This window comes from Coregonus lavaretus, assembly GCF_964263955.1.
Source record: "Coregonus lavaretus genome assembly, chromosome: 6".
Lineage (NCBI taxonomy): Eukaryota > Metazoa > Chordata > Actinopteri > Salmoniformes > Salmonidae > Coregonus > Coregonus lavaretus.
The window spans coordinates 62,930,449-62,955,142 of record NC_139993.1 but is presented as its reverse complement, the minus strand read 5'-3'; the positions used below and the strand labels follow the sequence as shown (position 1 = coordinate 62,955,142).

General features: G+C 43.9%; 1 protein-coding gene across 1 annotated transcript; it reads left to right on the top strand.

The window, feature by feature from the left end:
* Positions 1-794: 794 nt before the first annotated feature.
* selp (selectin P) lies at positions 795-24,597 on the top strand. The gene is made up of 18 exons (XM_084163501.1): positions 795-880; positions 1,010-1,088; positions 1,396-1,598; positions 1,835-2,027; positions 2,372-2,479; positions 2,669-2,854; positions 3,183-3,371; positions 9,097-9,282; positions 9,437-9,622; positions 9,927-10,112; positions 11,342-11,527; positions 11,682-11,867; positions 12,172-12,357; positions 12,795-12,980; positions 13,531-13,716; positions 13,798-14,049; positions 24,092-24,199; positions 24,455-24,597. The coding sequence occupies exons 2-18, from the start codon at positions 1,010-1,012 to the stop codon at positions 24,514-24,516; spliced, it is 2,868 nt and encodes a 955-aa protein (XP_084019627.1). The 5' UTR covers positions 795-880; the 3' UTR covers positions 24,517-24,597.
* The last annotated feature ends 97 nt before the right edge of the window (positions 24,598-24,694 follow it).

Here is a 24,694-nt window from a genome sequence, read left to right as displayed (position 1 = left end):
GTTTTTGCGATTGCACTTGAAGAAACTTTCAAAGTTCTTGAAATGTTCCGTATTGACTGATCTTCATGTCTTAAAGTAATGATGGACTGTTGTTTCTCTTTGCTTATTTGAGCTGTTCTTGCCATAATATGGACTTGGTCTTTTACCAAATAGGGCTATCTTCTGTATACACCCCTACCTTGTCACAACACAACTGATTGGCTCAAACGCATTAAGATGGAAAGAACTTCCACAAATTACCTTTTAAGAAGGCACACCTGTTAATTGAAATGCATTCCAGGTGACTACCTCATGAAGCTGGTTGAGAGAATGCCAAGAGTGTGCAAAGCTGTCATCAAGGCAAAGGGTGGCTATTTGAAGAATCTCAAATCTCAAATATGTTTAGATTTGTTTAACACTTTTTTGGTTACTACATGATTCCATATGTGTTATTTCATAGTTTTGATATCTTCACTATTATTCTACAATGTAGAAAATAGTAAAAAAAAAAAAAATAAAATAAACTTGAATGAATATGTGTTCTAAAACTTTTGACCGGTAGTGTACATCACAGAAGACTGAAATATAACAAAACCGTTTGACATTTTTTGTTTGTTTGTTTATTAATGATGAAATAATGAAGAATATATTAATAACATTCCACCCATGAGGACTCTAGAGGGCACTGCAGGAAATGGCTACAACACCTCAACCGTGATAAGACCACTTTTCACAGTAGACAGCGCGCAGACAGTTTGATCATCAGATTAGTAAATGCTGCACATTGCACAGTATAGTGAAGACTCACTCTGAAAGGAAATTGCACCTCTTACACAGTCCATTTGGATGGGTGTGATGTCATGAAAACAGCACATTTTATCTCCCCAATCTTGACGAAGAGGTAGGTTTTTTTTAATGATTATTCCTGTACTATTGCAAATTATTATGCATTACTGTATCATAACGTTCAGTCAAATTGTACAATCCAATTTGATTATTGTTAGAGTTTATATATTTTTATGTCTTTCAGATGCTTCAGTGGTCAAACTATCTCAGACAGAGCCTATATAATAGGTTGCTGGTGACTCTATTGATCACAATCTACCACGGTAAGACAGAGCAACCTGATGTTTACAACTGCCTGACTATCAGACAGAAATGTTCTCTTTTCTTTTAATAACCAAAACCACTCAAATCAAGCAAGGAATTACTAAAGTGCAATGTTACTAGTTACAGCGTTGCTACGCAGGTATAAGAGCAACTTAAAAGTGCACTAAGCTCATGAGGGATTTATAAAATATATTCTTCAGGAATCAATGAGTATATATCATTAATCTGAAAGTACCAAAAATAAATGTAGCAACAGCAGATTGCACCTTTAATGGAAAGTGTTGACTCTGTTTTTATTACCCTGAGACCTACTGACCAGTGAGATAGGAGGTGTCCAGGCTTGGACCTACAACTACAGTACCAACCCGAATCTGGACTGGGATTCAGCCCGCCAGTGGTGCAGGCAGCACTACACAGACATGGTGGCCATCCAGAACCAGGAGGAAATCGTCTACCTCAACACCATGCTCCCTAAGAACTCACAATACTACTGGATCGGCCTCCGCAAGGTTTGGTTCCTTCATCTGTTACTTTATCAACAGGAGTGTACTGTAGACCGCCAGATCGTCTGTATGTCTTGCCACAAGAGGTCCATCTAGCAGAAATGTGTCGCTGACTTATTAATGTACATTTCTATTGTTTTTTGAATGCATCGCTATTTCATTTATACTGTGGTTGCATATATATATATATATATTTTTTTTTTTTTGTATTATTGAATAAATACATTCCGTCAATCAATCAGGTGAATGAGGTGTGGACCTGGATGGGCACCAACAAGACCCTGACCAAAGAGGCAGAGAACTGGGCCACCGGGGAGCCCAACAACGTCGGGGACGGACAGGACTGTGTGGAGATCTACATCAAAAGAGGAAAGGATGAAGCCAAGTGGAACGATGAGAGATGCACAAAAAAGAAGGGGGCCCTCTGCTACACAGGTAGACGAGTGTGTGTGTGTGTGTGTGTGTGTGTGTGTGTGTGTGTGTGTGTGAGTGTGAGTGTGTGTGTGTGTGTGTGTGTGTGTGTGTGTGTGTGTGTGTGTGTGTGTGTGTGTGTGTGTGTGTGTGTGAGTGTGTGTGTGTGTGTGTGTGTGTGTGTGTGTGTGTGTGTGTGTGTGTGTGTGTGTGTGTGTGTGTGTGTGTGTGTGTGTGTGTGTGTGTGTGTGTGTGTGTGTGTGTGTGTGTGTGTGTGTGTGTGTGTGTGTGTGTGTGTGTGTGTGTGTGTGTGTGTGTGTGTGTAGTTTCTTTAAATCCTCTATTTGTCTACTACCCTGTTTGTGTAGCGTCTTGCTCACAGCATTGCTGTAGCATCCATGCAGAGTGTTTAGAGAACATAGGGGACTACACCTGCCAGTGTGACCCTGGCTTCAAGGGCCCCCGGTGCCAGGAAGGTGAGCTAACCTGTACGATGCATCCATAAGGTCTGAACCATTCTTATTCATCCATGGGAATAATACCATGGTTTTCTGTATAGAGGTGAACCAAAACAGTTAACTGAGTTCAGCTTCGATGACGTGTTAGTGTGCAGTATGTTTGTTTGCTGTCATTGATAATCTAGTCTCTCTGCCTCTCTCTGTCAGCCGTAGAGTGTGACGCTGTGTCGGACCCAGAGCAGGGTTCAGTGAACTGTGACCATCCTCATGGGCTGTTTGCCTTCAACTCCTCTTGTCAGTTCCACTGTGCCCGGGGATACCAGCTGCTGGGGGCACCACAACTGCTCTGCCAGGCCACAGGGCTCTGGGACCACCCTGCCACTCAGTGCCAAGGTATGGGAGAGCAGGAGGGTACTACAGTACCCATAATGCCTCTGCAACTATGTCCGGTTTATCTTACTAAAGATGTTCCTAAAGCTAACGCTATGGGGTCCCGCCTCCTTATTAAAACAGAGGGCTGCCTGCCTAATTCAAATTCACATAACGTTGTGTTGAGGCTGCTCACATAACGTTGTGTTGAGGCTGCTCACATAACGTTGTGTTGAGGCTGCTCACATAACGTTGTGTTGAGGCTGCTCACAAACCAGCATTTTAGGCTTGAGACATAGATTTTTGTTCCCTTATTGAGTTTAAACAACATTTCTCTTACTGCCCCCTTCAGTCAAACAGTGTCCAGCGCTGGACAGTGGTCCTCATAGAGGGACTATGAACTGCAGTGACCCCATCGCCCTGCACAGTTACAACTCCACCTGTGAATTCAGCTGTGATTTGGGGTTTGACCTAATAGGACCAGACATGATTCAGTGTGACCACACAGGACAGTGGACAGGCAACGTCTCCACCTGCACAGGTATTTATCACTGTCACCATGGGATAGTAGCTACTAATACACCTGTTGAATGTCAGGTCAAAGTGAAAAGAAATGACAATGTGATAGTAAATCAAGAAGTGCAACAAAGGTACTGTGGTTCCTCCCAGTCCTTGACCTGACCGCACCCAACTGTTCATCTCCACTATTTAAAATGTTCAACTGTGAAATAGTTGTGTTCTTTGTGAAATGTGACCTGATGAAATACTTTCCAACTGTCACTTTTGCTGTAACATCCTGTTCTGACCACAGAACACAGAACACTGAACCCTGGCTGTTACCGTGGTGACCAAAAATCATTTTCTCTGATTGAGCCCCACTTTATCTGAACCATGTTGTCAGCCATGTTGTCAACCATATGTAGCCCATGCTATTTATGACAGTCCCTAACATTAAAAAAACAACAACTAAAGACAGTCCCTAACTTCTTTACATTACATTGTATTGCTAGCTGTGCCACTAGAGATCCTGGTTCGAATCCAGGCTCTGTCGTAGCCGGCCGTGACCGGGAGACCCATGGGGCGGCGCACAATTGGCCCAGCGTCGTCTAGGGTAGGGGAGGGAATGGCCGGCATGGATGTAGCTCAGTTGGTAGAGCATGGCGTTTGCAACGCCAGGGTTGTGGGTTCGAATCCCATGGGGGTATGAAAAATAAAAAAAAGTATGTATGCACTCACTAACTGTAAGTCGCTCTGGATAAGAGCGTCTGCTAAATGACTAAAATGTAAATGTAAAAATGTTGTATGGGTTGGGAGTTTGTTGGCGACCCCCTGAGTCTGAATGCCCTTTGCTGTCGCTTGTCCATTCCCAGCGCGCCTCTCCAGGGTGCTATTGGAGAGACACATTGCTGCCATGCTCCACCAACGTTCTGTCCCCCAAAAAACATCTAACATAAATCATGTAGCAGATATAGGATATGGTAGAAAGAGTCTGTGGCCAGGACCAGCCCTGATTACAGGAGTAGTAAAGGCCCAGTGCACTAATAATCCTGCTCTGCTATATCGGTCAGCTAATACAGGAGTTGTAAAGGCGCAGTGTCAGAATTTAGGACCCAGACCTGCTCAGAATTTTAGGGGCTGTTGGACCCGTGAAGACTTCTACTGTGAAGCAGAAAGAAACCTAGAAGAAAGCTAGAAATATTGAACATTGATAACTTACTGGCAAACACAGTTGTAAAGTATATATTTACTACTACAGAAGAATCGAGTGCTTAGATAATCAGAGTGAAGAACAAGGGAACTGGGACGACTGGTTTTTGAGTAGATGGCATCAGCGCCCCTGCCATCTTCTAAAAACTACTTTGCCATCTACAGAGGGTTATCATCTACAGCAGGGGTAAGCAATCCCGGTCCCGGAGTGCCGCAGGCATTTCATGTTTTTAATTTAACCAACCTGGAAGACCAGGTGTTTTGAATTAAGCCATCACTGAACTGATGAATTAACTAAGTAGCTCAGTTATCACGTTTCAGGAGAAGACCCAGATGCAGACAGTGTCGAAGTAACAGAAGTTTATTTTAAAAACAGGGGGCATGCAAACGACAGGTCAAGTGCAGGTCAGAGGTCAGTCATCCAGAACAGAGTCCAACCGTACAGAACGGCAGGCAGGCTCAGGGTCAGGGCAGGCAGAATGGTCAAAACCGGGAAAACTAGAAAACAGGAACTTGAGAAAGACAGGCGCAAGGGGGGAAAACCTGCTGGTAGGCTTGACGAAACAAAACGAACTGGCAACAGACGAACAGAGAACACAGGTATAAATACACTGGGGATAATGGAGGAAGATGGGCGACACCTGGAGGGGGGGGTGGAGACAAGCACAAAGACAGGTGAAACAGATCAGGGTGTGACATCAGTGCGGAGCGTTGTTGGGACCATATCTTACTGCACTCCAGGAACTACCTCTGATCTACAGCTTCTACAATCATCATTGTTGCCTCATCTCTACAGAGCAGGGACAGGCTAATTTGATGGGGGTGGGGGGGGCCACGAAAAAAAAAACGGCCCAGCCAGAGCCCGGACTTGAACCCGATCTAACATCTCTGGAGAGACCTGAAAATAGCTGTGCAGCAACATGTCTTACCCAAGAAGACTCGATGTTGTAATCGCTGCCAAAGGTGCTTCAACAACGTACTGAGTAAAGGGTCTGAATACTTCTGTAAATGTGATATATTCTTTATGTTTTTTTTTATAAATTAGCAAACATTTCTAAAAATATGGTTTTACTTTGACATTATGGGGTATTGTGTGTAGATTGATGAGTGGAAAAAACAATTTAATCAATTTTAGAATAAGGCTGTAACATAACAAAATGTGGAAAAAGTCAAGGGGTCTGAATACTTTCCGAACGCACTGTATATCTATGGTTATGAATACTTATGACATACTTTGATCAACGCTTGTATCAACCTATGGTACATTATCAGCTTATGGAAGACTACTGGCCTTGATAAACTCAGTGCCTTCTGTGGACGTTGTGTGAATGTTCTGTGGAAACAGACTATAAATCTCATCTTACCTTGGTCGTGTTCCCCTGCTCAGACAATCATCTCATCAACCAATGGTTGTGTGCCACGTCTTCGACCGTGCCGTCAAGGCATCAGATTGCTATAACATATGTGACATTTATCTATAATATAACATTTAGCATTAGCTCAGTGGTTCCTGTTTATAACTTGTCAGAAATGTCCAGTTGATCAACAAGACCAAGCCAGCTGAAGTTTTCTAGCTAGGTTTTTTAAAAATCCCATTTAATGTTTGAGTCACTCAGATATCGCATGAACACACAAGACATGGCATAATATGTAGAACTGAAGGAAATGAGCTTTAAAATGTGGATTTTTTCTGTCCAATCCATGGCGCGGGATGTTTCCCAACGATGAAAGGGGGACATCAGTGAAAAAGTTTGGGAAGCACTGGGTTAGCTGTTACATTGTAAGATCTGGCATGCGTCAGCAACGTCTGAACAGGGGAAAACAAAAATAATATTCTATTATCTTACCTGTATCCTACTACAGTGGTGAGGTGTGCCCCCCTGAACCCTCCTGCCATGGGGAACATGTCCTGTGTGGAACCCCTGGGGGCCTCCTCCTTCACCTCCTCCTGTGGGTTCTCCTGTGAGGAGGGCTACCTGCTGAGAGGAGACACCAACCTCACCTGTTTGTCTACTGGACAATGGACCAACCGCACACCTGCATGTGAACGTGAGCTATACCAAAACAACTAGAGGGAGTTTCAATGTGATAAGGACCATTATTTATACAAAGAATACATTATGAAGGATATGCCCATCTGGTGAAATGTGTAAAACAAGTTGAGATCTAACCTTCACATTGATTGGTTGTGTGTGTGTGGCAGTGGTGCAGTGCGACGCTATAAACGCTCCCCCTCACGCCTCCATGAACTGCTGGAACCCTGTGGAGGAGTTCAGCTACGGTTCCACCTGTGCCCTGGAGTGTGAGGAGGGTTTTGTTCTGGTAGGAACTAACTCCACCCACTGCTCCTCACTGGGTTACTGGAGCCACGCCCTTCCTGTCTGTCAGGGTAAGACCAGGGGGGTTCTGATAGAAATGTGTGGTGTAGAACAGATGTGATTGTCATGTAGGATTTGGAACTGTGTCCGATCTATTCACTTCATTTCTATCTGCAACATTCTGAATTGTTTCACCTCACTGAATAAATCCAAAGGGTTTGGAACGGAGAACCTCAACTATTGTGGTTAGCTGAAGGATTAGGAACAGTATATCATAGTATAATAGGAACAAATCAATATAAATACATGTGTGATTATAATGGGAATAGGTTGAGCCTGTGTGTCACAACCTGTGTCCTCTTTATATTCCTCCAGCTCAGCAGTGCGACGCCTTAACCGCTCCCCCGCATGGCTCCATGAACTGCACTGACCTCCATGGTCAGTTCCACTACGGGTCCCAGTGTCTGTTCTCCTGTGAGGAGGGGTTCCCGCTGAACGGAGTGGCTGATACAGAGTGCACCTCCCTGGGCACATGGAGCAGGAGAGCCCCCCTCTGTCTGGGTAACTCACCACATCTTCATACCATGCTGGAGACATACCCTCATCTACTGGGACGATAATGAAGCTTTTTAAATACATAATAGGGACAGATTATTCTCATATGCACATTTAGTCAAGATATCTGTCGTTACAGAGGTTGGTGACTTACAGCATTAGTATTCATTTAGCTTTCTATGGATCAGGATGTGAATGTAGTGTGTTTCTCTGCTCTTCAGAGTATCTTCTCTTCTCTTATCTGTACCCTACTACCAGGGTTGGGTAGGTTACTTTCTAAATGTAATTTGTTGGTTACTAGTTACCTGGACAAAATTGTAATCAGTAATGTAACTTCTTGATTACCCAACCTCAGTAACGTAATCAGATGACGTTCCCCCAAGAGAGCATTAGAATAAGACTACAAGGATCCATCAAACACATCTGGTGTGTCATCATAGTGGTCTCTGATTGGTGGTCATCATTTGGTGTGTCATCATAGTGGTCTCTGATTGGTGGTCATCATTTGGTGTGTCATCATAGTGGCCTCTGATTGGTGGTCATCATTTGGTGTGTCATCATAGTGGTCTCTGATTGGTGGTCATCATTTGGTGTGTCATCATAGAGGTCTCTGATTGGTGGTCATCATTTGGTGTGTCATCATAGTGGTCTCTGATTGGTGGTCATCATTTGGTGTGTCATCATAGTGGTCTCTGATTGGTGTCATCATTTGGTGTGTCATCATAGAGGTCTCTGATTGGTGGTCATCATTTGGTGTGTCATCATAGTGGTCTCTGATTGGTGGTCATCATTTGGTGTGTCATCATAGAGGTCTCTGATTGGTGGTCATCATTTGGTGTGTCATCATAGTGGTCTCTGATTGGTGGTCATCATTTGGTGTGTCATCATAGTGGTCTCTGATTGGTGTCATCATTTGGTGTGTCATCATAGTGGTCTCTGATTGGTGTCATCATTTGGTGTGTCATCATAGTGGTCTCTGATTGGTGGTCATCATTTGGTGTGTCATCATAGTGGTCTCTGATTGGTGGTCATCATTTGGTGTGTCATCATAGAGGTCTCTGATTGGTGGTCATCATTTGGTGTGTCATCATAGTGGTCTCTGATTGGAGTCATAATTTGGTGTGTCATCATAGTGGTCTCTGATTGGTGTCATCATTTGGTGTGTCATCATAGTGGTCTCTGATTGGTGGTCATCATTTGGTGTGTCATCATAGTGGTCTCTGATTGGTGGTCATCATTTGGTGTGTCATCATAGTGGTCTCTGATTGGTGGTCATCATTTGGTGTGTCATCATAGAGGTCTCTGACTGGTGGTCATCATTAGGTGTGTCATCATAGTGGTCTCTGACTGGTGGTCATCATTTGGTGTGTCATCATAGAGGTCTCTGACTTGTATTTAGACTCGCTCATTTGGAACAAACAAACTTAAACTTGCGCCTTTTTTCAATGCTGAATTGAATGTCATTGAAAAAACAGAAAGGTGTCATAATGTATTTTTTGGCAAACATCTTTTATGAATTCTAAAGTAATCCAAGATGTAATCATCTTGTTTTTCAAAAGTACAGTGTCTGTAATCCGATTACAATATTTTTGCTTGTGACGTAACTGAGAATTTTGTTTTTTTATAATCCGATTACATCTAACTGATTACATATAATCCGTTACTCCCCAACCCTGCCTACTACAGTGGTGAGGTGTGGCCCCCTGTCTCCTCCTGCCATGGGGAACATGACCTGCGTGGAACCCCTGGGGGCCTCCTCCTTCACCTCCTCCTGTGGGTTCTCCTGTGAGGAGGGCTACCTGCTGAGAGGAGACACCAACCTCACCTGTTTGTCTACTGGACAATGGACCAACCGCACACCTGCATGTGAACGTGAGCTATACCAAAACAACTAGAGGGAGTTTCAATGTGATAAGGACCATTATTTATACAAAGAATACATTATGAAGGATATGCCCATCTGGTGAAATGTGTAAAACAAGTTGAGATCTAACCTTCACATTGATTGGTTGTGTGTGTGTGGCAGTGGTGCAGTGCGACGCTATAAACGCTCCCCCTCACGCCTCCATGAACTGCTGGAACCCTGTGGAGGAGTTCAGCTACGGTTCCACCTGTGCCCTGGAGTGTGAGGAGGGTTTTGTTCTGGTAGGAACTAACTCCACCCACTGCTCCTCACTGGGTTACTGGAGCCACGCCCTTCCTGTCTGTCAGGGTAAGACCAGCGGTGTTCTGATAGAAATGTGTGGTGTAGAACAGATGTGATTGTCATGTAGGATTTGGAACTGTGTCCGGTCTATTCACTTCATTTCTATCTGCAACATTCTGAATTGTTTCACCTCACTGAATAAATCCAAAGGGTTTGGAACGGAGAACCTAAACTATTGTGGTTAGCAGAAGGATTAGGAGCAGTATATCATAGTATAATAGGAACAAAGAAATATAAATACATGTGTGATTATAATGGGAATAGGTTGAGCCTGTGTGTCACAACCTGTGTCCTCTTTATATTCCTCCAGCTCAGCAGTGCGACGCCTTAACCGCTCCCCCGCATGGCTCCATGAACTGCTCTGACCTCCATGGTCAGTTCCACTACGGGTCCCAGTGTCTGTTCTCCTGTGAGGAGGGGTTCCCGCTGAACGGAGTGGCTGATACAGAGTGCACCTCCCTGGGCACATGGAGCAGGAGAGCCCCCCTCTGTCTGGGTAACTCACCACATCTTCATACCATGCTGGAGACATACCCTCATCTACTGGGACGATAATGAAGCTTTTTAAATACATAATAGGGACAGATTATTCTCATATGCACATTTAGTCAAGATATCTGTCATTACAGAGGTTGGTGACTTACAGCATTAGTATTCATTTAGCTTTCTATGGATCAGGATGTGAATGTAGTGTGTTTCTCTGCTCTTCAGAGTATCTTCTCTTATCTGTACCCTACTACCAGGGTTGGGTAGGTTACTTTCTAAATGTAATTTGTTGGTTACTAGTTACCTGGACAAAATTGTAATCAGTAATGTAACTTCTTGATTACCCAACCTCAGTAACGTAATCAGATGACTTTCCCCCAAGAGAGCATTAGAATAAGACTACAAGGATCCATCAAACACATCTGGTGTGTCATCATAGTGGTCTCTGATTGGTGGTCATCATTTGGTGTGTCATCATAGTGGTCTCTGATTGGTGGTCATCATTTGGTGTGTCATCATAGTCGTCTCTGATTGGTGGTCATCATTTGGTGTGTCATCATAGTGGTCTCTGATTGGTGGTCATCATTTGGTGTATCATCATAGTGGTCTCTGATTGGTGGTCATCATTTGGTGTGTCATCATAGTGGTCTCTGATTGGTAGTCATCATTTGGTGTGTCATCATAGTGGTCTCTGATTGGTGGTCATCATTTGGTGTGTCATCATAGTGGTCTCTGATTGGTGGTCATCATTTGATGTGTCATCATAGAGGTCTCTGATTGGTGGTCATCATTTGGTGTGTCATCATAGTGGTCTCTGATTGGTGGTCATCATTTGGTGTGTCATCATAGTGGTCTCTGACTGGTGGTCATCATTTGGTGTGTCATCATAGAGGTCTCTGATTGGTGGTCATCATTAGGTGTGTCATCATAGAGGTCTCTGACTTGTATTTAGACTCGCTCATTTGGAACAAACAATCTTAAACTTGCGCCTTTTTTCAATGCTGAATTGAATGTCATTGAAAAAACAGAAAGGTGTCATAATGTATTTTTTGGCAAACATATTTTATGAATTCTAAAGTAATCCAAGATGTAATCATCTTGTTTTTCAAAAGTACAGTGTCTGTAATCCGATTACAATATTTTTGCTGGTAACGTAACTGAGTAGTTTGTTTTTTTATAATCCGATTACATCTAACTGATTACATATAATCCGTTACTCCCCAACCCTGCCTACTACAGTGGTGAGGTGTGGCCCCCTGTCTCCTCCTGCCATGGGGAACATGACCTGCGTGGAACCCCTGGGGGCCTCCTCCTTCACCTCCTCCTGTGGGTTCTCCTGTGAGGAGGGCTACCTGCTGAGAGGAGACACCAACCTCACCTGTTTGTCTACTGGACAATGGACCAACCGCACACCTGCATGTGAACGTGAGCTATACCAAAACAACTAGAGGGAGTTTCAATGTGATAAGGACCATTATTTATACAAAGAATACATTATGAAGGATATGCCCATCTGGTGAAATGTGTAAAACAAGTTGAGATCTAACCTTCACATTGATTGGTTGTGTGTGTGTGGCAGTGGTGCAGTGCGACGCTATAAACGCTCCCCCTCACGCCTCCATGAACTGCTGGAACCCTGTGGAGGAGTTCAGCTACGGTTCCACCTGTGCCCTGGAGTGTGAGGAGGGTTTTGTTCTGGTAGGAACTAACTCCACCCACTGCTCCTCACTGGGTTACTGGAGCCACGCCCTTCCTGTCTGTCAGGGTAAGACCAGGGGGGTTCTGATAGAAATGTGTGGTGTAGAACAGATGTGATTGTCATGTAGGATTTGGAACTGTGTCCGGTCTATTCACTTCATTTCTATCTGCAACATTCTGAATTGTTTCACCTCACTGAATAAATCCAAAGGGTTTGGAACGGAGAACCTAAACTATTGTGGTTAGCTGAAGGATTAGGAACAGTATATCATAGTATAATAGGAACAAAGAAATATAAATACATGTGTGATTATAATGGGAATAGGTTGAGCCTGTGTGTCACAACCTGTGTCCTCTTTATATTCCTCCAGCTCAGCAGTGCGACGCCTTAACCGCTCCCCCGCATGGCTCCATGAACTGCTCTGACCTCCATGGTCAGTTCCACTACGGGTCCCAGTGTCTGTTCTCCTGTGAGGAGGGGTTCCTGCTGAACGGAGTGGCTGATACAGAGTGCACCTCCCTGGGCACATGGAGCAGGAGAGCCCCCCTCTGTCTGGGTGAGTGGCGCAGTGGTCTAAGGCACTGCATCGCAGTGCTAACTGTGCTACTAGAGATCCTGGTTCGAATCCAGGCTCTGTCGCAGCCGGCCGCGACCGGGAGACTCATGGGCGGCGCACAATTGGCCCAGCGTCGTCCAGGGTAGGGGAGGGAATGGCCGGCAGGGATGTAGCTCAGTTGATAGAGCATGGCGTTTGCAACGCCAGGGTTGTGGGTTCGTTTCCCATGGGGGGCCAGTATAAAAATAAAAAAAATGTATTCACTAACTGTAAGTCGCTCTGGATAAGAGCGTCTGCTAAATGACTAAAATGTAATGTAAATGTAAACAGTATATCATAGTATAATAGGAACAAATAAATATAAATACATGTGTGATTATAATGGGAATAGGTTGAGCCTGTGTGTCACAACCTGTGTCCTCTTTATATTCCTCCAGCTCAGCAGTGCGACGCCTTAACCGCTCCCCCGCATGGCTCCATGAACTGCTCTGACCTCCATGGTCAGTTCCACTACGGGTCCCAGTGTCTGTTCTCCTGTGAGGAGGGGTTCCCGCTGAACGGAGTGGCTGATACAGAGTGCACCTCCCTGGGCACATGGAGCAGGAGAGCCCCCCTCTGTCTGGGTAACTCACCACATCTTCATACCATGCTGGAGACATACCCTCATCTACTGGGACGATAATGAAGCTTTTTAAATACATAATAGGGACAGATTATTCTCATATGCACATTTAGTCAAGATATCTGTCGTTACAGAGGTTGGTGACTTACAGCATTAGTATTCATTTAGCTTTCTATGGATCAGGATGTGAATGTAGTGTGTTTCTCTGCTCTTCAGAGTATCTTCTCTTATCTGTACCCTACTACCAGGGTTGGGTAGGTTACTTTCTAAATGTAATTCGTTGGTTACTAGTTCCCTTTCATTGGATCAGGATGTGAATGTGGTACAGGGGTATGCATCCCTGTTCCTGGAGTGCCACAGGTTGTGCAGGATATTTTCCCCCAACTACGCACCACACCAGACCAACTGAGCTAATTGATCAGTTCAGTGATTGCCTAAATTCAACACGCCTGGTCTTCCAGGTCGGTTAAATGAAAAACATGAAGTTCCCGCTGCACTCCAGGACCGGGGCTTGCCTACCCCCTTGATGGAGTTTTTTCTCTGCTCCTCAGTACGTCACTGCCCCCTGCTGGTGGAACCACGGAGAGGCTGGATGAACTGCACCCACCCCTATTCTGCCTACAGTTACAGCTCCCACTGCCTCCTCCGATGCAATGAGGGATTCTGGCTAACTGGAGCTCCCACGATGCATTGCAACGCATCGGGAGTCTGGAGCCAAGACTTACCGTCCTGCCAAGGTGAGTGAGGGAAATATATATAAAAAGATGATTAATGAATTGATTGATTGATTGATCGATTGATTGATCAAACCCCTACAGTGGTCCAGTGTGAGAACCTATTGCCCCCACCGCCATCTCCACCACCCACTCCATCCTCAACCCCGCCACCAACCCTGGGACCCTCCATGAACTGCTCACACCCCCTAGGGGAGTTTAGCTTCAGCTCTCTGTGCCTCTTCACCTGCGGCAAAGGCTACTATGTGAACGGAACAGAAGAGCTGTCCTGCACCTCAGAGGGACAGTGGAGTGACCTTGTGCCCTCTTGCCAAAGAAACATCACCTCTGACCAAGGTTGTACTGACTATTTGTTTACATCAAATATTATATACAATATTGTTTACATTATGTACACTGAATTGAATTGAATAGTAGTACATTAGATAAAATCCTAATTTCGCCTTGTTTTTTTTATGCCATGTGACTCCTACAGCATAGTGTCCATACTTACAGGGTGACATCATCCTTACAGGGTGACATCATCCTTACAGGGTGACATCATCCTTACAGGGTGACATCTTGGTTTATCTGCTCTGTTCTGACCCTGTGGTGACTCTGGTTGTTCTATAGAGTCAGGGATAGTGACTGTGGTTGTTCTATAGAGTCAGGGATAGTGACTGGTTGTTCTATAGAGTCAGGGATAGTGACTGTGGTTGTTCTATAGAGTCAGGGATAGTGACTGTGGTTGTTCTATAGAGTCAGGGATAGTGACTGGTTGTTCTATAGAGTCAGGGATAGTGACTGGTTGTTCTATAGAGTCAGGGATAGTGACTGGTTGTTCTGTAGAGTCAGGGATAGTGACTGGTTGTTCTATAGAGTCAGGGATAGTGACTGTGGTTGTTCTATAGAGTCAGGGATAGTGACTGTGGTTGTTCTATAGAGTCAGGGATAGTGACTGGTTGTTCTATAGAGTCAGGGATAGTGACTGGTTGTTCTATAGAGTCAGGGATAGTGACTGTGGTTGTTCTATAGAGTCAGGGATAGTGACTGGTTGTTCTGTAGAGTCAGGGATAGTGACTGGTTGTTCTATAGAGTCAGGGATAGTGACTGTGGTTGTTCTATAGAGTCAGGGATAGTGACTGTGGTTGTTCTATAGAGTCAGGGATAGTGACTGGTTGTTCTATAGAGTCAGGGATAGTGACTGGTTGTTCTATAGAGTCAGGGATAGTGACTGTGGTTGTTCTATAGAGTCAGGGATAGTGACTGTGGTTGTTCTATAGAGTCAGGGATAGTGACTGGTTGTTCTATAGAGTCAGGGATAGTGACTGGTTGTTCTATAGAGTCAGTGATAGTGACTGTGGTTGTTCTATAGAGTCAGGGATAGTGACTGTGGTTGTTCTATAGAGTCAGGGATAGTGACTGGTTGTTCTATAGAGTCAGGGATAGTGACTGGTTGTTGTATAGAGTCAGGGATAGTGACTGGTTGTTCTATAGAGTCAGGGATAGTGACTCTGGTTGTTCTATAGAGTCAGGGATAGTGACTGTGGTTGTTCTATAGAGTCAGGGATAGTGACTGGTTGTTCTATAGAGTCAGGGATAGTGACTGGTTGTTCTATAGAGTCAGGGATAGTGACTGGTTGTTCTATAGAGTCAGGGATAGTGACTGTGGTTGTTCTATAGAGTCAGGGATAGTGACTGTGGTTGTTCTATAGAGTCAGGGATAGTGACTGGTTGTTCTATAGAGTCAGGGATAGTGACTGTGGTTGTTCTATAGAGTCAGGGATAGTGACTGGTTGTTGTGTTATAGAGTCAGGGATAGTGACTGGTTGTTCTATAGAGTCAGGGATAGTGACTGGTTGTTCTATAGAGTCAGGGATAGTGACTGGTTGTTCTATAGAGTCAGGGATAGTGACTGTGGTTGTTCTATAGAGTCAGGGATAGTGACTGTGGTTGTTCTATAGAGTCAGGGATAGTGACTGGTTGTTCTATAGAGTCAGGGATAGTGACTGGTTGTTCTGTAGAGTCAGGGATAGTGACTGGTTGTTCTATAGAGTCAGGGATAGTGACTGTGGTTGTTCTATAGAGTCAGGGATAGTGGCTGGTTGTTCTATAGAGTCAGGGATAGTGACTGTGGTTGTTCTATAGAGTCAGGGATAGTGACTGTGGTTGTTCTATAGAGTCAGGGATAGTGACTGTGGTTGTTCTATAGAGTCAGGGATAGTGACTGGTTGTTCTATAGAGTCAGGGATAGTGACTGGTTGTTCTATAGAGTCAGGGATAGTGACTGTGGTTGTTCTATAGAGTCAGGGATAGTGACTGGTTGTTCTGTAGAGTCAGGGATAGTGACTGGTTGTTCTATAGAGTCAGGGATAGTGACTGTGGTTGTTCTATAGAGTCAGGGATAGTGACTGTGGTTGTTCTATAGAGTCAGGGATAGTGACTGGTTGTTCTATAGAGTCAGGGATAGTGACTGGTTGTTCTATAGAGTCAGGGATAGTGACTGTGGTTGTTCTATAGAGTCAGGGATAGTGACTGTGGTTGTTCTATAGAGTCAGGGATAGTGACTGGTTGTTCTATAGAGTCAGGTATAGTGACTGGTTGTTCTATAGAGTCAGGGATAGTGACTGTGGTTGTTCTATAGAGTCAGGGATAGTGACTGTGGTTGTTCTATAGAGTCAGGGATAGTGACTGGTTGTTCTATAGAGTCAGGGATAGTGACTGGTTGTTGTATAGAGTCAGGGATAGTGACTGGTTGTTCTATAGAGTCAGGGATAGTGACTCTGGTTGTTCTATAGAGTCAGGGATAGTGACTGTGGTTGTTCTATAGAGTCAGGGATAGTGACTGGTTGTTCTATAGAGTCAGGGATAGTGACTGGTTGTTCTATAGAGTCAGGGATAGTGACTGGTTGTTCTATAGAGTCAGGGATAGTGACTGTGGTTGTTCTATAGAGTCAGGGATAGTGACTGTGGTTGTTCTATAGAGTCAGGGATAGTGACTGGTTGTTCTATAGAGTCAGGGATAGTGACTGTGGTTGTTCTATAGAGTCAGGGATAGTGACTGGTTGTTGTGTTATAGAGTCAGGGATAGTGACTGGTTGTTCTATAGAGTCAGGGATAGTGACTGGTTGTTCTATAGAGTCAGGGATAGTGACTGGTTGTTCTATAGAGTCAGGGATAGTGACTGTGGTTGTTCTATAGAGTCAGGGATAGTGACTGTGGTTGTTCTATAGAGTCAGGGATAGTGACTGGTTGTTCTATAGAGTCAGGGATAGTGACTGGTTGTTCTGTAGAGTCAGGGATAGTGACTGGTTGTTCTATAGAGTCAGGGATAGTGACTGTGGTTGTTCTATAGAGTCAGGGATAGTGACTGGTTGTTCTATAGAGTCAGGGATAGTGACTGTGGTTGTTCTATAGAGTCAGGGATAGTGACTGTGGTTGTTCTATAGAGTCAGGGATAGTGACTGTGGTTGTTCTATAGAGTCAGGGATAGTGACTGGTTGTTCTATAGAGTCAGGGATAGTGACTGGTTGTTCTATAGAGTCAGGGATAGTGACTGGTTGTTGTATAGAGTCAGGGATAGTGACTGGTTGTTCTATAGAGTCAGGGATAGTGACTGGTTGTTCTATAGAGTCAGGGATAGTGACTGGTTGTTCTATACAGTCAGGGATAGTGACTGGTTGTTGTATAGAGTCAGGGATAGTGACTGGTTGTTCTATAGAATCAGGGATAGTGACTGTGGTTGTTCTATAGAGTCAGGGATAGTGACTGGTTGTTCTATAGAGTCAGGGATAGTGACTGGTTGTTCTATAGAGTCAGGGATAGTGACTCTGGTTGTTCTATAGAGTCAGGGATAGTGACTGGTTGTTCTATAGAGTCAGGGATAGTGACTGGTTGTTCTATAGAGTCAGGGATAGTGACTCTGGTTGTTCTATAGAGTCAGGGATAGTGACTCTGGTTGTTCTATAGAGTCAGGGATAGTGACTGGTTGTTCTATAGAGTCAGGGATAGTGACTGGTTGTTCTATAGAGTCAGGGATAGTGACTGGTTGTTGTATAGTCAGGGATAGTGACTGGTTGTTCTATAGAGTCAGGGATAGTGACTGGTTGTTCTATAGAGTCAGGGATAGTGACTGGTTGTTCTATAGAGTCAGGGATAGTGACTGGTTGTTCTATAGAGTCAGGGATAGTGACTGGTTGTTCTATAGAGTCAGGGATAGTGACTCTGGTTGTTCTATAGAGTCAGGGATAGTGACTGGTTGTTCTATAGAGTCAGGGATAGTGACTGGTTGTTCTATAGAGTCAGGGATAGTGACTCTGGTTCTTCTATAGAGTCAGGGATAGTGACTGGTTGTTCTATAGAGTCAGGGATAGTGACTGTGGTTGTTCTATAGAGTCAGGGATAGTGACTGGTTGTTCTATAGAGTCAGGGATAGTGACTGTGGTTGTTCTATAGAGTCAGGGATAGTGACTGGTTGTTCTATAGAGTCAGGGATAGTGACTGGTTGTTCTATAGAGTCAGGGATAGTGACTCTGGTTGTTCTATAGAGTCAGGGATAGTGACTGGTTGTTGTATAGAGTCAGGGATAGTGACTGGTTGTTCTATAGAGTCAGGGATAGTGACTGGTTGTTCTATAGAGTCAGGGATAGTGACTGGTTGTTCTATAGAGTCAGGGATAGTGACTGGTTGTTGTATAGAGTCAGGGATAGTGACTGGTTGTTCTATAGAGTCAGGGATAGTGACTGGTTGTTCTATAGAGTCAGGGATAGTGACTGGTTGTTCTATAGAGTCAGGGATAGTGACTGGTTGTTCTATAGAGTCAGGGATAGTGACTCTGGTTGTTCTATAGAGTCAGGGATAGTGACTGGTTGTTCTATAGAGTCAGGGATAGTGACTGGTTGTTCTATAGAGTCAGGGATAGTGACTCTGGTTCTTCTATAGAGTCAGGGATAGTGACTGGTTGTTCTATAGAGTCAGGGATAGTGACTGTGGTTGTTCTATAGAGTCAGGGATAGTGACTGGTTGTTCTATAGAGTCAGGGATAGTGACTGTGGTTGTTCTATAGAGTCAGGGAAAGTGACTGGTTGTTCTATAGAGTCAGGGATAGTGACTGGTTGTTCTATAGAGTCAGGGATAGTGACTCTGGTTGTTCTATAGAGTCAGGGAGAGTGATGGTTGTTCTATAGAGTCAGGGATAGTGACTCTGGTTCTTCTATAGAGTCAGGGATAGTGACTGGTTGTTCTATAGAGTCAGGGATAGTGACTGGTTGTTCTATAGAGTCAGGGATAGTGACTGTGGTTGTTCTATAGAGTCAGGGATAGTGACTGGTTGTTGTGTTATAGAGTCAGGGATAGTGACTGGTTGTTCTATAGAGTCAGGGATAGTGACTGGTTGTTGTGTTATAGAGTCAGGGATAGTGACTGGTTGTTCTATAGAGTCAGGGATAGTGACTGGTTGTTCTATAGAGTCAGGGATAGTGACTGTGGTTGTTCTATAGAGTCAGGGATAGTGACTGGTTGTTCTATAGAGTCAGGGATAGTGACTGGTTGTTCTATAGAGTCAGGGATAGTGACTGTGGTTGTTCTATAGAGTCAGGGATAGTGACTGTGGTTGTTCTATAGAGTCAGGGATAGTGACTGTGGTTGTTCTATAGAGTCAGGGAAAGTGACTGGTTGTTCTATAGAGTCAGGGATAGTGACTGTGGTTGTTCTATAGAGTCAGGGATAGTGACTGTGGTTGTTCTATAGAGTCAGGGATAGTGACTGGTTGTTCTATAGAGTCAGGGATAGTGACGGGTTGTTCTATAGAGTCAGGGATAGTGACTGTGGTTGTTCTATAGAGTCAGGGATAGTGACTGTGGTTGTTCTATAGAGTCAGGGATAGTGACTCTGGTTGTTCTATAGAGTCAGGGATAGTGACTCTGGTTGTTCTATAGAGTCAGGGATAGTGACTGTGGTTGTTCTATAGAGTCAGGGATAGTGACTGTGGTTGTTCTATAGAGTCAGGGATAGTGACTCTGGTTGTTCTATAGAGTCAGGGATAGTGACTGGTTGTTCTATAGAGTCAGGGATAGTGACTGTGGTTGTTCTATAGAGTCAGGGATAGTGACTGTGGTTGTTCTATAGAGTCAGGGATAGTGACTGTGGTTGTTCTATAGAGTCAGGGATAGTGACTGTGGTTGTTCTATAGAGTCAGGGATAGTGACTGGTTGTTCTATAGAGTCAGGGATAGTGACTGTGGTTGTTCTATAGAGTCAGGGATAGTGACTGTGGTTGTTCTATAGAGTCAGGGATAGTGACTGTGGTTGTTCTATAGAGTCAGGGATAGTGACTGGTTGTTCTATAGAGTCAGGGATAGTGACTGTGGTTGTTCTATAGAGTCAGGGATAGTGACTGTGGTTGTTCTATAGAGTCAGGGATAGTGACTGGTTGTTCTATAGAGTCAGGGATAGTGACTGGTTGTTCTATAGAGTCAGGGATAGTGACTGGTTGTTGTATAGAGTCAGGGATAGTGACTGGTTGTTCTATAGAGTCAGGGATAGTGACTGGTTGTTCTATAGAGTCAGGGATAGTGACTGGTTGTTCTATAGAGTCAGGGATAGTGACTGGTTGTTCTATAGAGTCAGGGATAGTGACTCTGGTTGTTCTATAGAGTCAGGGATAGTGACTGGTTGTTCTATAGAGTCAGGGATAGTGACTGGTTGTTCTATAGAGTCAGGGATAGTGACTCTGGTTCTTCTATAGAGTCAGCGATAGTGACTGGTTGTTCTATAGAGTCAGGGATAGTGACTGTGGTTGTTCTATAGAGTCAGGGATAGTGACTGGTTGTTCTATAGAGTCAGGGATAGTGACTGTGGTTGTTCTATAGAGTCAGGGAAAGTGACTGGTTGTTCTATAGAGTCAGGGATAGTGACTGGTTGTTCTATAGAGTCAGGGATAGTGACTCTGGTTGTTCTATAGAGTCAGGGATAGTGACTGGTTGTTCTATAGAGTCAGGGATAGTGACTCTGGTTCTTCTATAGAGTCAGGGATAGTGACTGGTTGTTCTATAGAGTCAGGGATAGTGACTGGTTGTTCTATAGAGTCAGGGATAGTGACTGTGGTTGTTCTATAGAGTCAGGGATAGTGACTGGTTGTTGTGTTATAGAGTCAGGGATAGTGACTGGTTGTTCTATAGAGTCAGGGATAGTGACTGGTTGTTGTGTTATAGAGTCAGGGATAGTGACTGGTTGTTCTATAGAGTCAGGGATAGTGACTGGTTGTTCTATAGAGTCAGGGATAGTGACTGTGGTTGTTCTATAGAGTCAGGGATAGTGACTGGTTGTTCTATAGAGTCAGGGATAGTGACTGGTTGTTCTATAGAGTCAGGGATAGTGACTGTGGTTGTTCTATAGAGTCAGGGATAGTGACTGTGGTTGTTCTATAGAGTCAGGGATAGTGACTGTGGTTGTTCTATAGAGTCAGGGAAAGTGACTGGTTGTTCTATAGAGTCAGGGATAGTGACTGTGGTTGTTCTATAGAGTCAGGGATAGTGACTGTGGTTGTTCTATAGAGTCAGGGATAGTGACTGGTTGTTCTATAGAGTCAGGGATAGTGACGGGTTGTTCTATAGAGTCAGGGATAGTGACTGTGGTTGTTCTATAGAGTCAGGGATAGTGACTGTGGTTGTTCTATAGAGTCAGGGATAGTGACTCTGGTTGTTCTATAGAGTCAGGGATAGTGACTCTGGTTGTTCTATAGAGTCAGGGATAGTGACTGTGGTTGTTCTATAGAGTCAGGGATAGTGACTGTGGTTCTTCTATAGAGTCAGGGATAGTGACTCTGGTTGTTCTATAGAGTCAGGGATAGTGACTGGTTGTTCTATAGAGTCAGGGATAGTGACTGTGGTTGTTCTATAGAGTCAGGGATAGTGACTGTGGTTGTTCTATAGAGTCAGGGATAGTGACTGTGGTTGTTCTATAGAGTCAGGGATAGTGACTGTGGTTGTTCTATAGAGTCAGGGATAGTGACTGGTTGTTCTATAGAGTCAGGGATAGTGACTGTGGTTGTTCTATAGAGTCAGGGATAGTGACTGTGGTTGTTCTATAGAGTCAGGGATAGTGACTGTGGTTGTTCTATAGAGTCAGGGATAGTGACTGGTTGTTCTATAGAGTCAGGGATAGTGACTGTGGTTGTTCTATAGAGTCAGGGATAGTGACTGTGGTTGTTCTATAGAGTCAGGGATAGTGACTGGTTGTTCTATAGAGTCAGGGATAGTGACTGGTTGTTCTATAGAGTCAGGGATAGTGACTGGTTGTTCTATAGAGTCAGGGATAGTGACTGGTTGTTCTATAGAGTCAGGGATAGTGACTCTGGTTGTTCTATAGAGTCAGGGATAGTGACTGTGGTTGTTCTATAGAGTCAGGGATAGTGACTGTGGTTGTTCTATAGAGTCAGGGATAGTGACTGGTTGTTGTGTTATAGAGTCAGGGATAGTGACTGTGGTTGTTCTATAGAGTCAGGGATAGTGACTGGTTGTTCTATAGAGTCAGGGATAGTGACTGTGGTTGTTCTATAGAGTCAGGGATAGTGACTCTGGTTGTTCTATAGAGTCAGGGATAGTGACTGGTTGTTCTATAGAGTCAGGGATAGTGACTGTGGTTGTTGTATAGAGTCAGGGATAGTGACTGTGGTTGTTGTGTTATAGAGTCAAGGATAGTGACTCTGGTTGTTCTATAGAGTCAGGGATAGTGACTCTGGTTGTTCTATAGAGTCAGGGATAGTGACTGGTTGTTCTATAGAGTCAGGGATAGTGACTGTGGTTGTTCTATTGAGTCAGGGATAGTGACTCTGGTTGTTCTATAGAGTCAGGGATAGTGACTCTGGTTGTTCTATAGAGTCAGGGATAGTGACTGTGGTTGTTCTATAGAGTCAGGGATAGTGACTGGTTGTGTTATAGAGTCAGGGATAGTGACTGGTTGTTCTATAGAGTCAGGGATAGTGACTGGTTGTTCTATAGAGTCAGGGATAGTGACTGGTTGTGTTATAGAGTCAGGGATAGTGACTGGTTGTTCTATAGAGTCAGGGATAGTGACTGGTTGTTGTGTTATAGAGTCAGGGATAGTGACTGGTTGTTCTATAGAGTCAGGGATAGTGACTCTGGTTGTTGTGTTATAGAGTCAGAGATAGTGACTGGTTGTGTTATAGAGTCAGGGATAGTGACTGGTTGTTCTATAGAGTCAGGGATAGTGACTGGTTGTTGTGTTATAGAGTCAGGGATAGTGACTGGTTGTTCTATAGAGTCAGGGATAGTGACTGGTTGTTGTGTTATAGAGTCAGGGATAGTGACTGGTTGTTCTATAGAGTCAGGGATAGTGACTCTGGTTGTTCTATAGAGTCAGGGATAGTGACTGGTTGTTCTATAGAGTCAGGGATAGTGACTGGTTGTTGTGTTATAGAGTCAGGGATAGTGACTGGTTGTTCTATAGAGTCAGGGATAGTGACTGTGGTTGTTCTATAGAGTCAGGGATAGTGACTGGTTGTTCTATAGAGTCAGGGATAGTGACTGGTTGTTGTGTTATAGAGTCAGGGATAGTGACTCTGGTTGTTCTATAGAGTCAGGGATAGTGACTGGTTGTTCTATAGAGTCAATGATAGTGACTGGTTGTTGTGTTATAGAGTCAGGGATAGTGACTGGTTGTTCTATAGAGTCAATGATAGTGACTGGTTGTTGTGTTATAGAGTCAGGGATAGTGACTGGTTGTTGTGTTATAGAGTCAGGGATAGTGACTGGTTGTTGTGTTATAGAGTCAGGGATAGTGACTGGTTGTTGTGTTATAGAGTCAGGGATAGTGACTGGTTGTTCTATAGAGTCAGGGATAGTGACTGGTTGTTGTGTTATAGAGTCAGGGATAGTGACTGGTTGTTGTGTTATAGAGTCAGGGATAGTGACTGGTTGTTGTGTTATAGAGTCAGGGATAGTGACTGGTTGTTCTATAGAGTCAGGGATAGTGACTGGTTGTTCTATAGAGTCAGGGATAGTGACTGGTTGTTGTGTTATAGAGTCAGGGATAGTGACTGGTTGTTCTATAGAGTCAGGGATAGTGACTGGTTGTTGTGTTATAGAGTCAGGGATAGTGACTGGTTGTTGTGTTATAGAGTCAGGGATAGTGACTGGTTGTTCTATAGAGTCAGGGATAGTGACTGGTTGTTGTGTTATAGAGTCAGGGATAGTGACTGGTTGTTGTGTTATAGAGTCAGGGATAGTGACTGGTTGTTGTGTTATAGAGTCAGGGATAGTGACTGGTTGTTGTGTTATAGAGTCAGGGATAGTGACTGGTTGTTCTATAGAGTCAGGGATAGTGACTGTGGTTGTTGTGTTATAGAGTCAGGGATAGTGACTGTGGTTGTTGTGTTATAGTGTCCGCTGGGATGCTGGTCTACGCAGCGGTGGGAGCTGCCTCTGCTGCTGGCCTGTTACTACTGCTGGGACTGGGTATGCTGGTCAGAAAGCAGCTCAGCAAGCATGGTAAGAGAAGTGGATTAAAGACTTGTATTCCATATTGTATGTTTAACCTCGTCACCAGGCTATGGCACCAGAGCTTGGAGAGGAAGTTTCTTGTGTGGGAGACTATTTTAAACTCGCCAGCTTTCTTTAATCTATAATGTCTGACTGTGTTAGGCTTATAGAAGTAGTAGTACTATTGTAATAGTATACAAGTATACTGAAAGTATAGTATAAGCCTGTTGCTTAATAATAACCCCTGTTTCTGGTCCTTGACAGGTAGCGTCAACATTTATAACTCGTTATGGGAAAGAGAAAATCCTGCTTTTGAGAATTCTTAAAAAATAATGTATTTACTGTCATGGTACTGTACAACAAGCTTTTGCATAATGAGTTGGATGTTGAATTAAACAAGTTAATTGTTTTCAATGTATTAAAAGCCAGCAATGTTCCTTTTTATACAATTTTTATATACATTTTGTTTTGTGCTTGGGCTGTTAAAGCTGCAATATGTAACTT

Excerpts from the sequence above, each read along its gene's own strand:
- selp (XM_084163501.1), top strand. The coding sequence starts at position 1,010 with ATGCTTCAGTGGTCAAACTATCTCAGACAGAGCCTATATAATAGGTTG. Across the intron at positions 9,283-9,436 it reads CCGCACACCTGCATGTGAAC|TGGTGCAGTGCGACGCTATA; the intron begins GTGAGCTATACC and ends TGTGTGTGGCAG. Across the intron at positions 11,868-12,171 it reads CGCCCTTCCTGTCTGTCAGG|CTCAGCAGTGCGACGCCTTA; the intron begins GTAAGACCAGGG and ends ATATTCCTCCAG.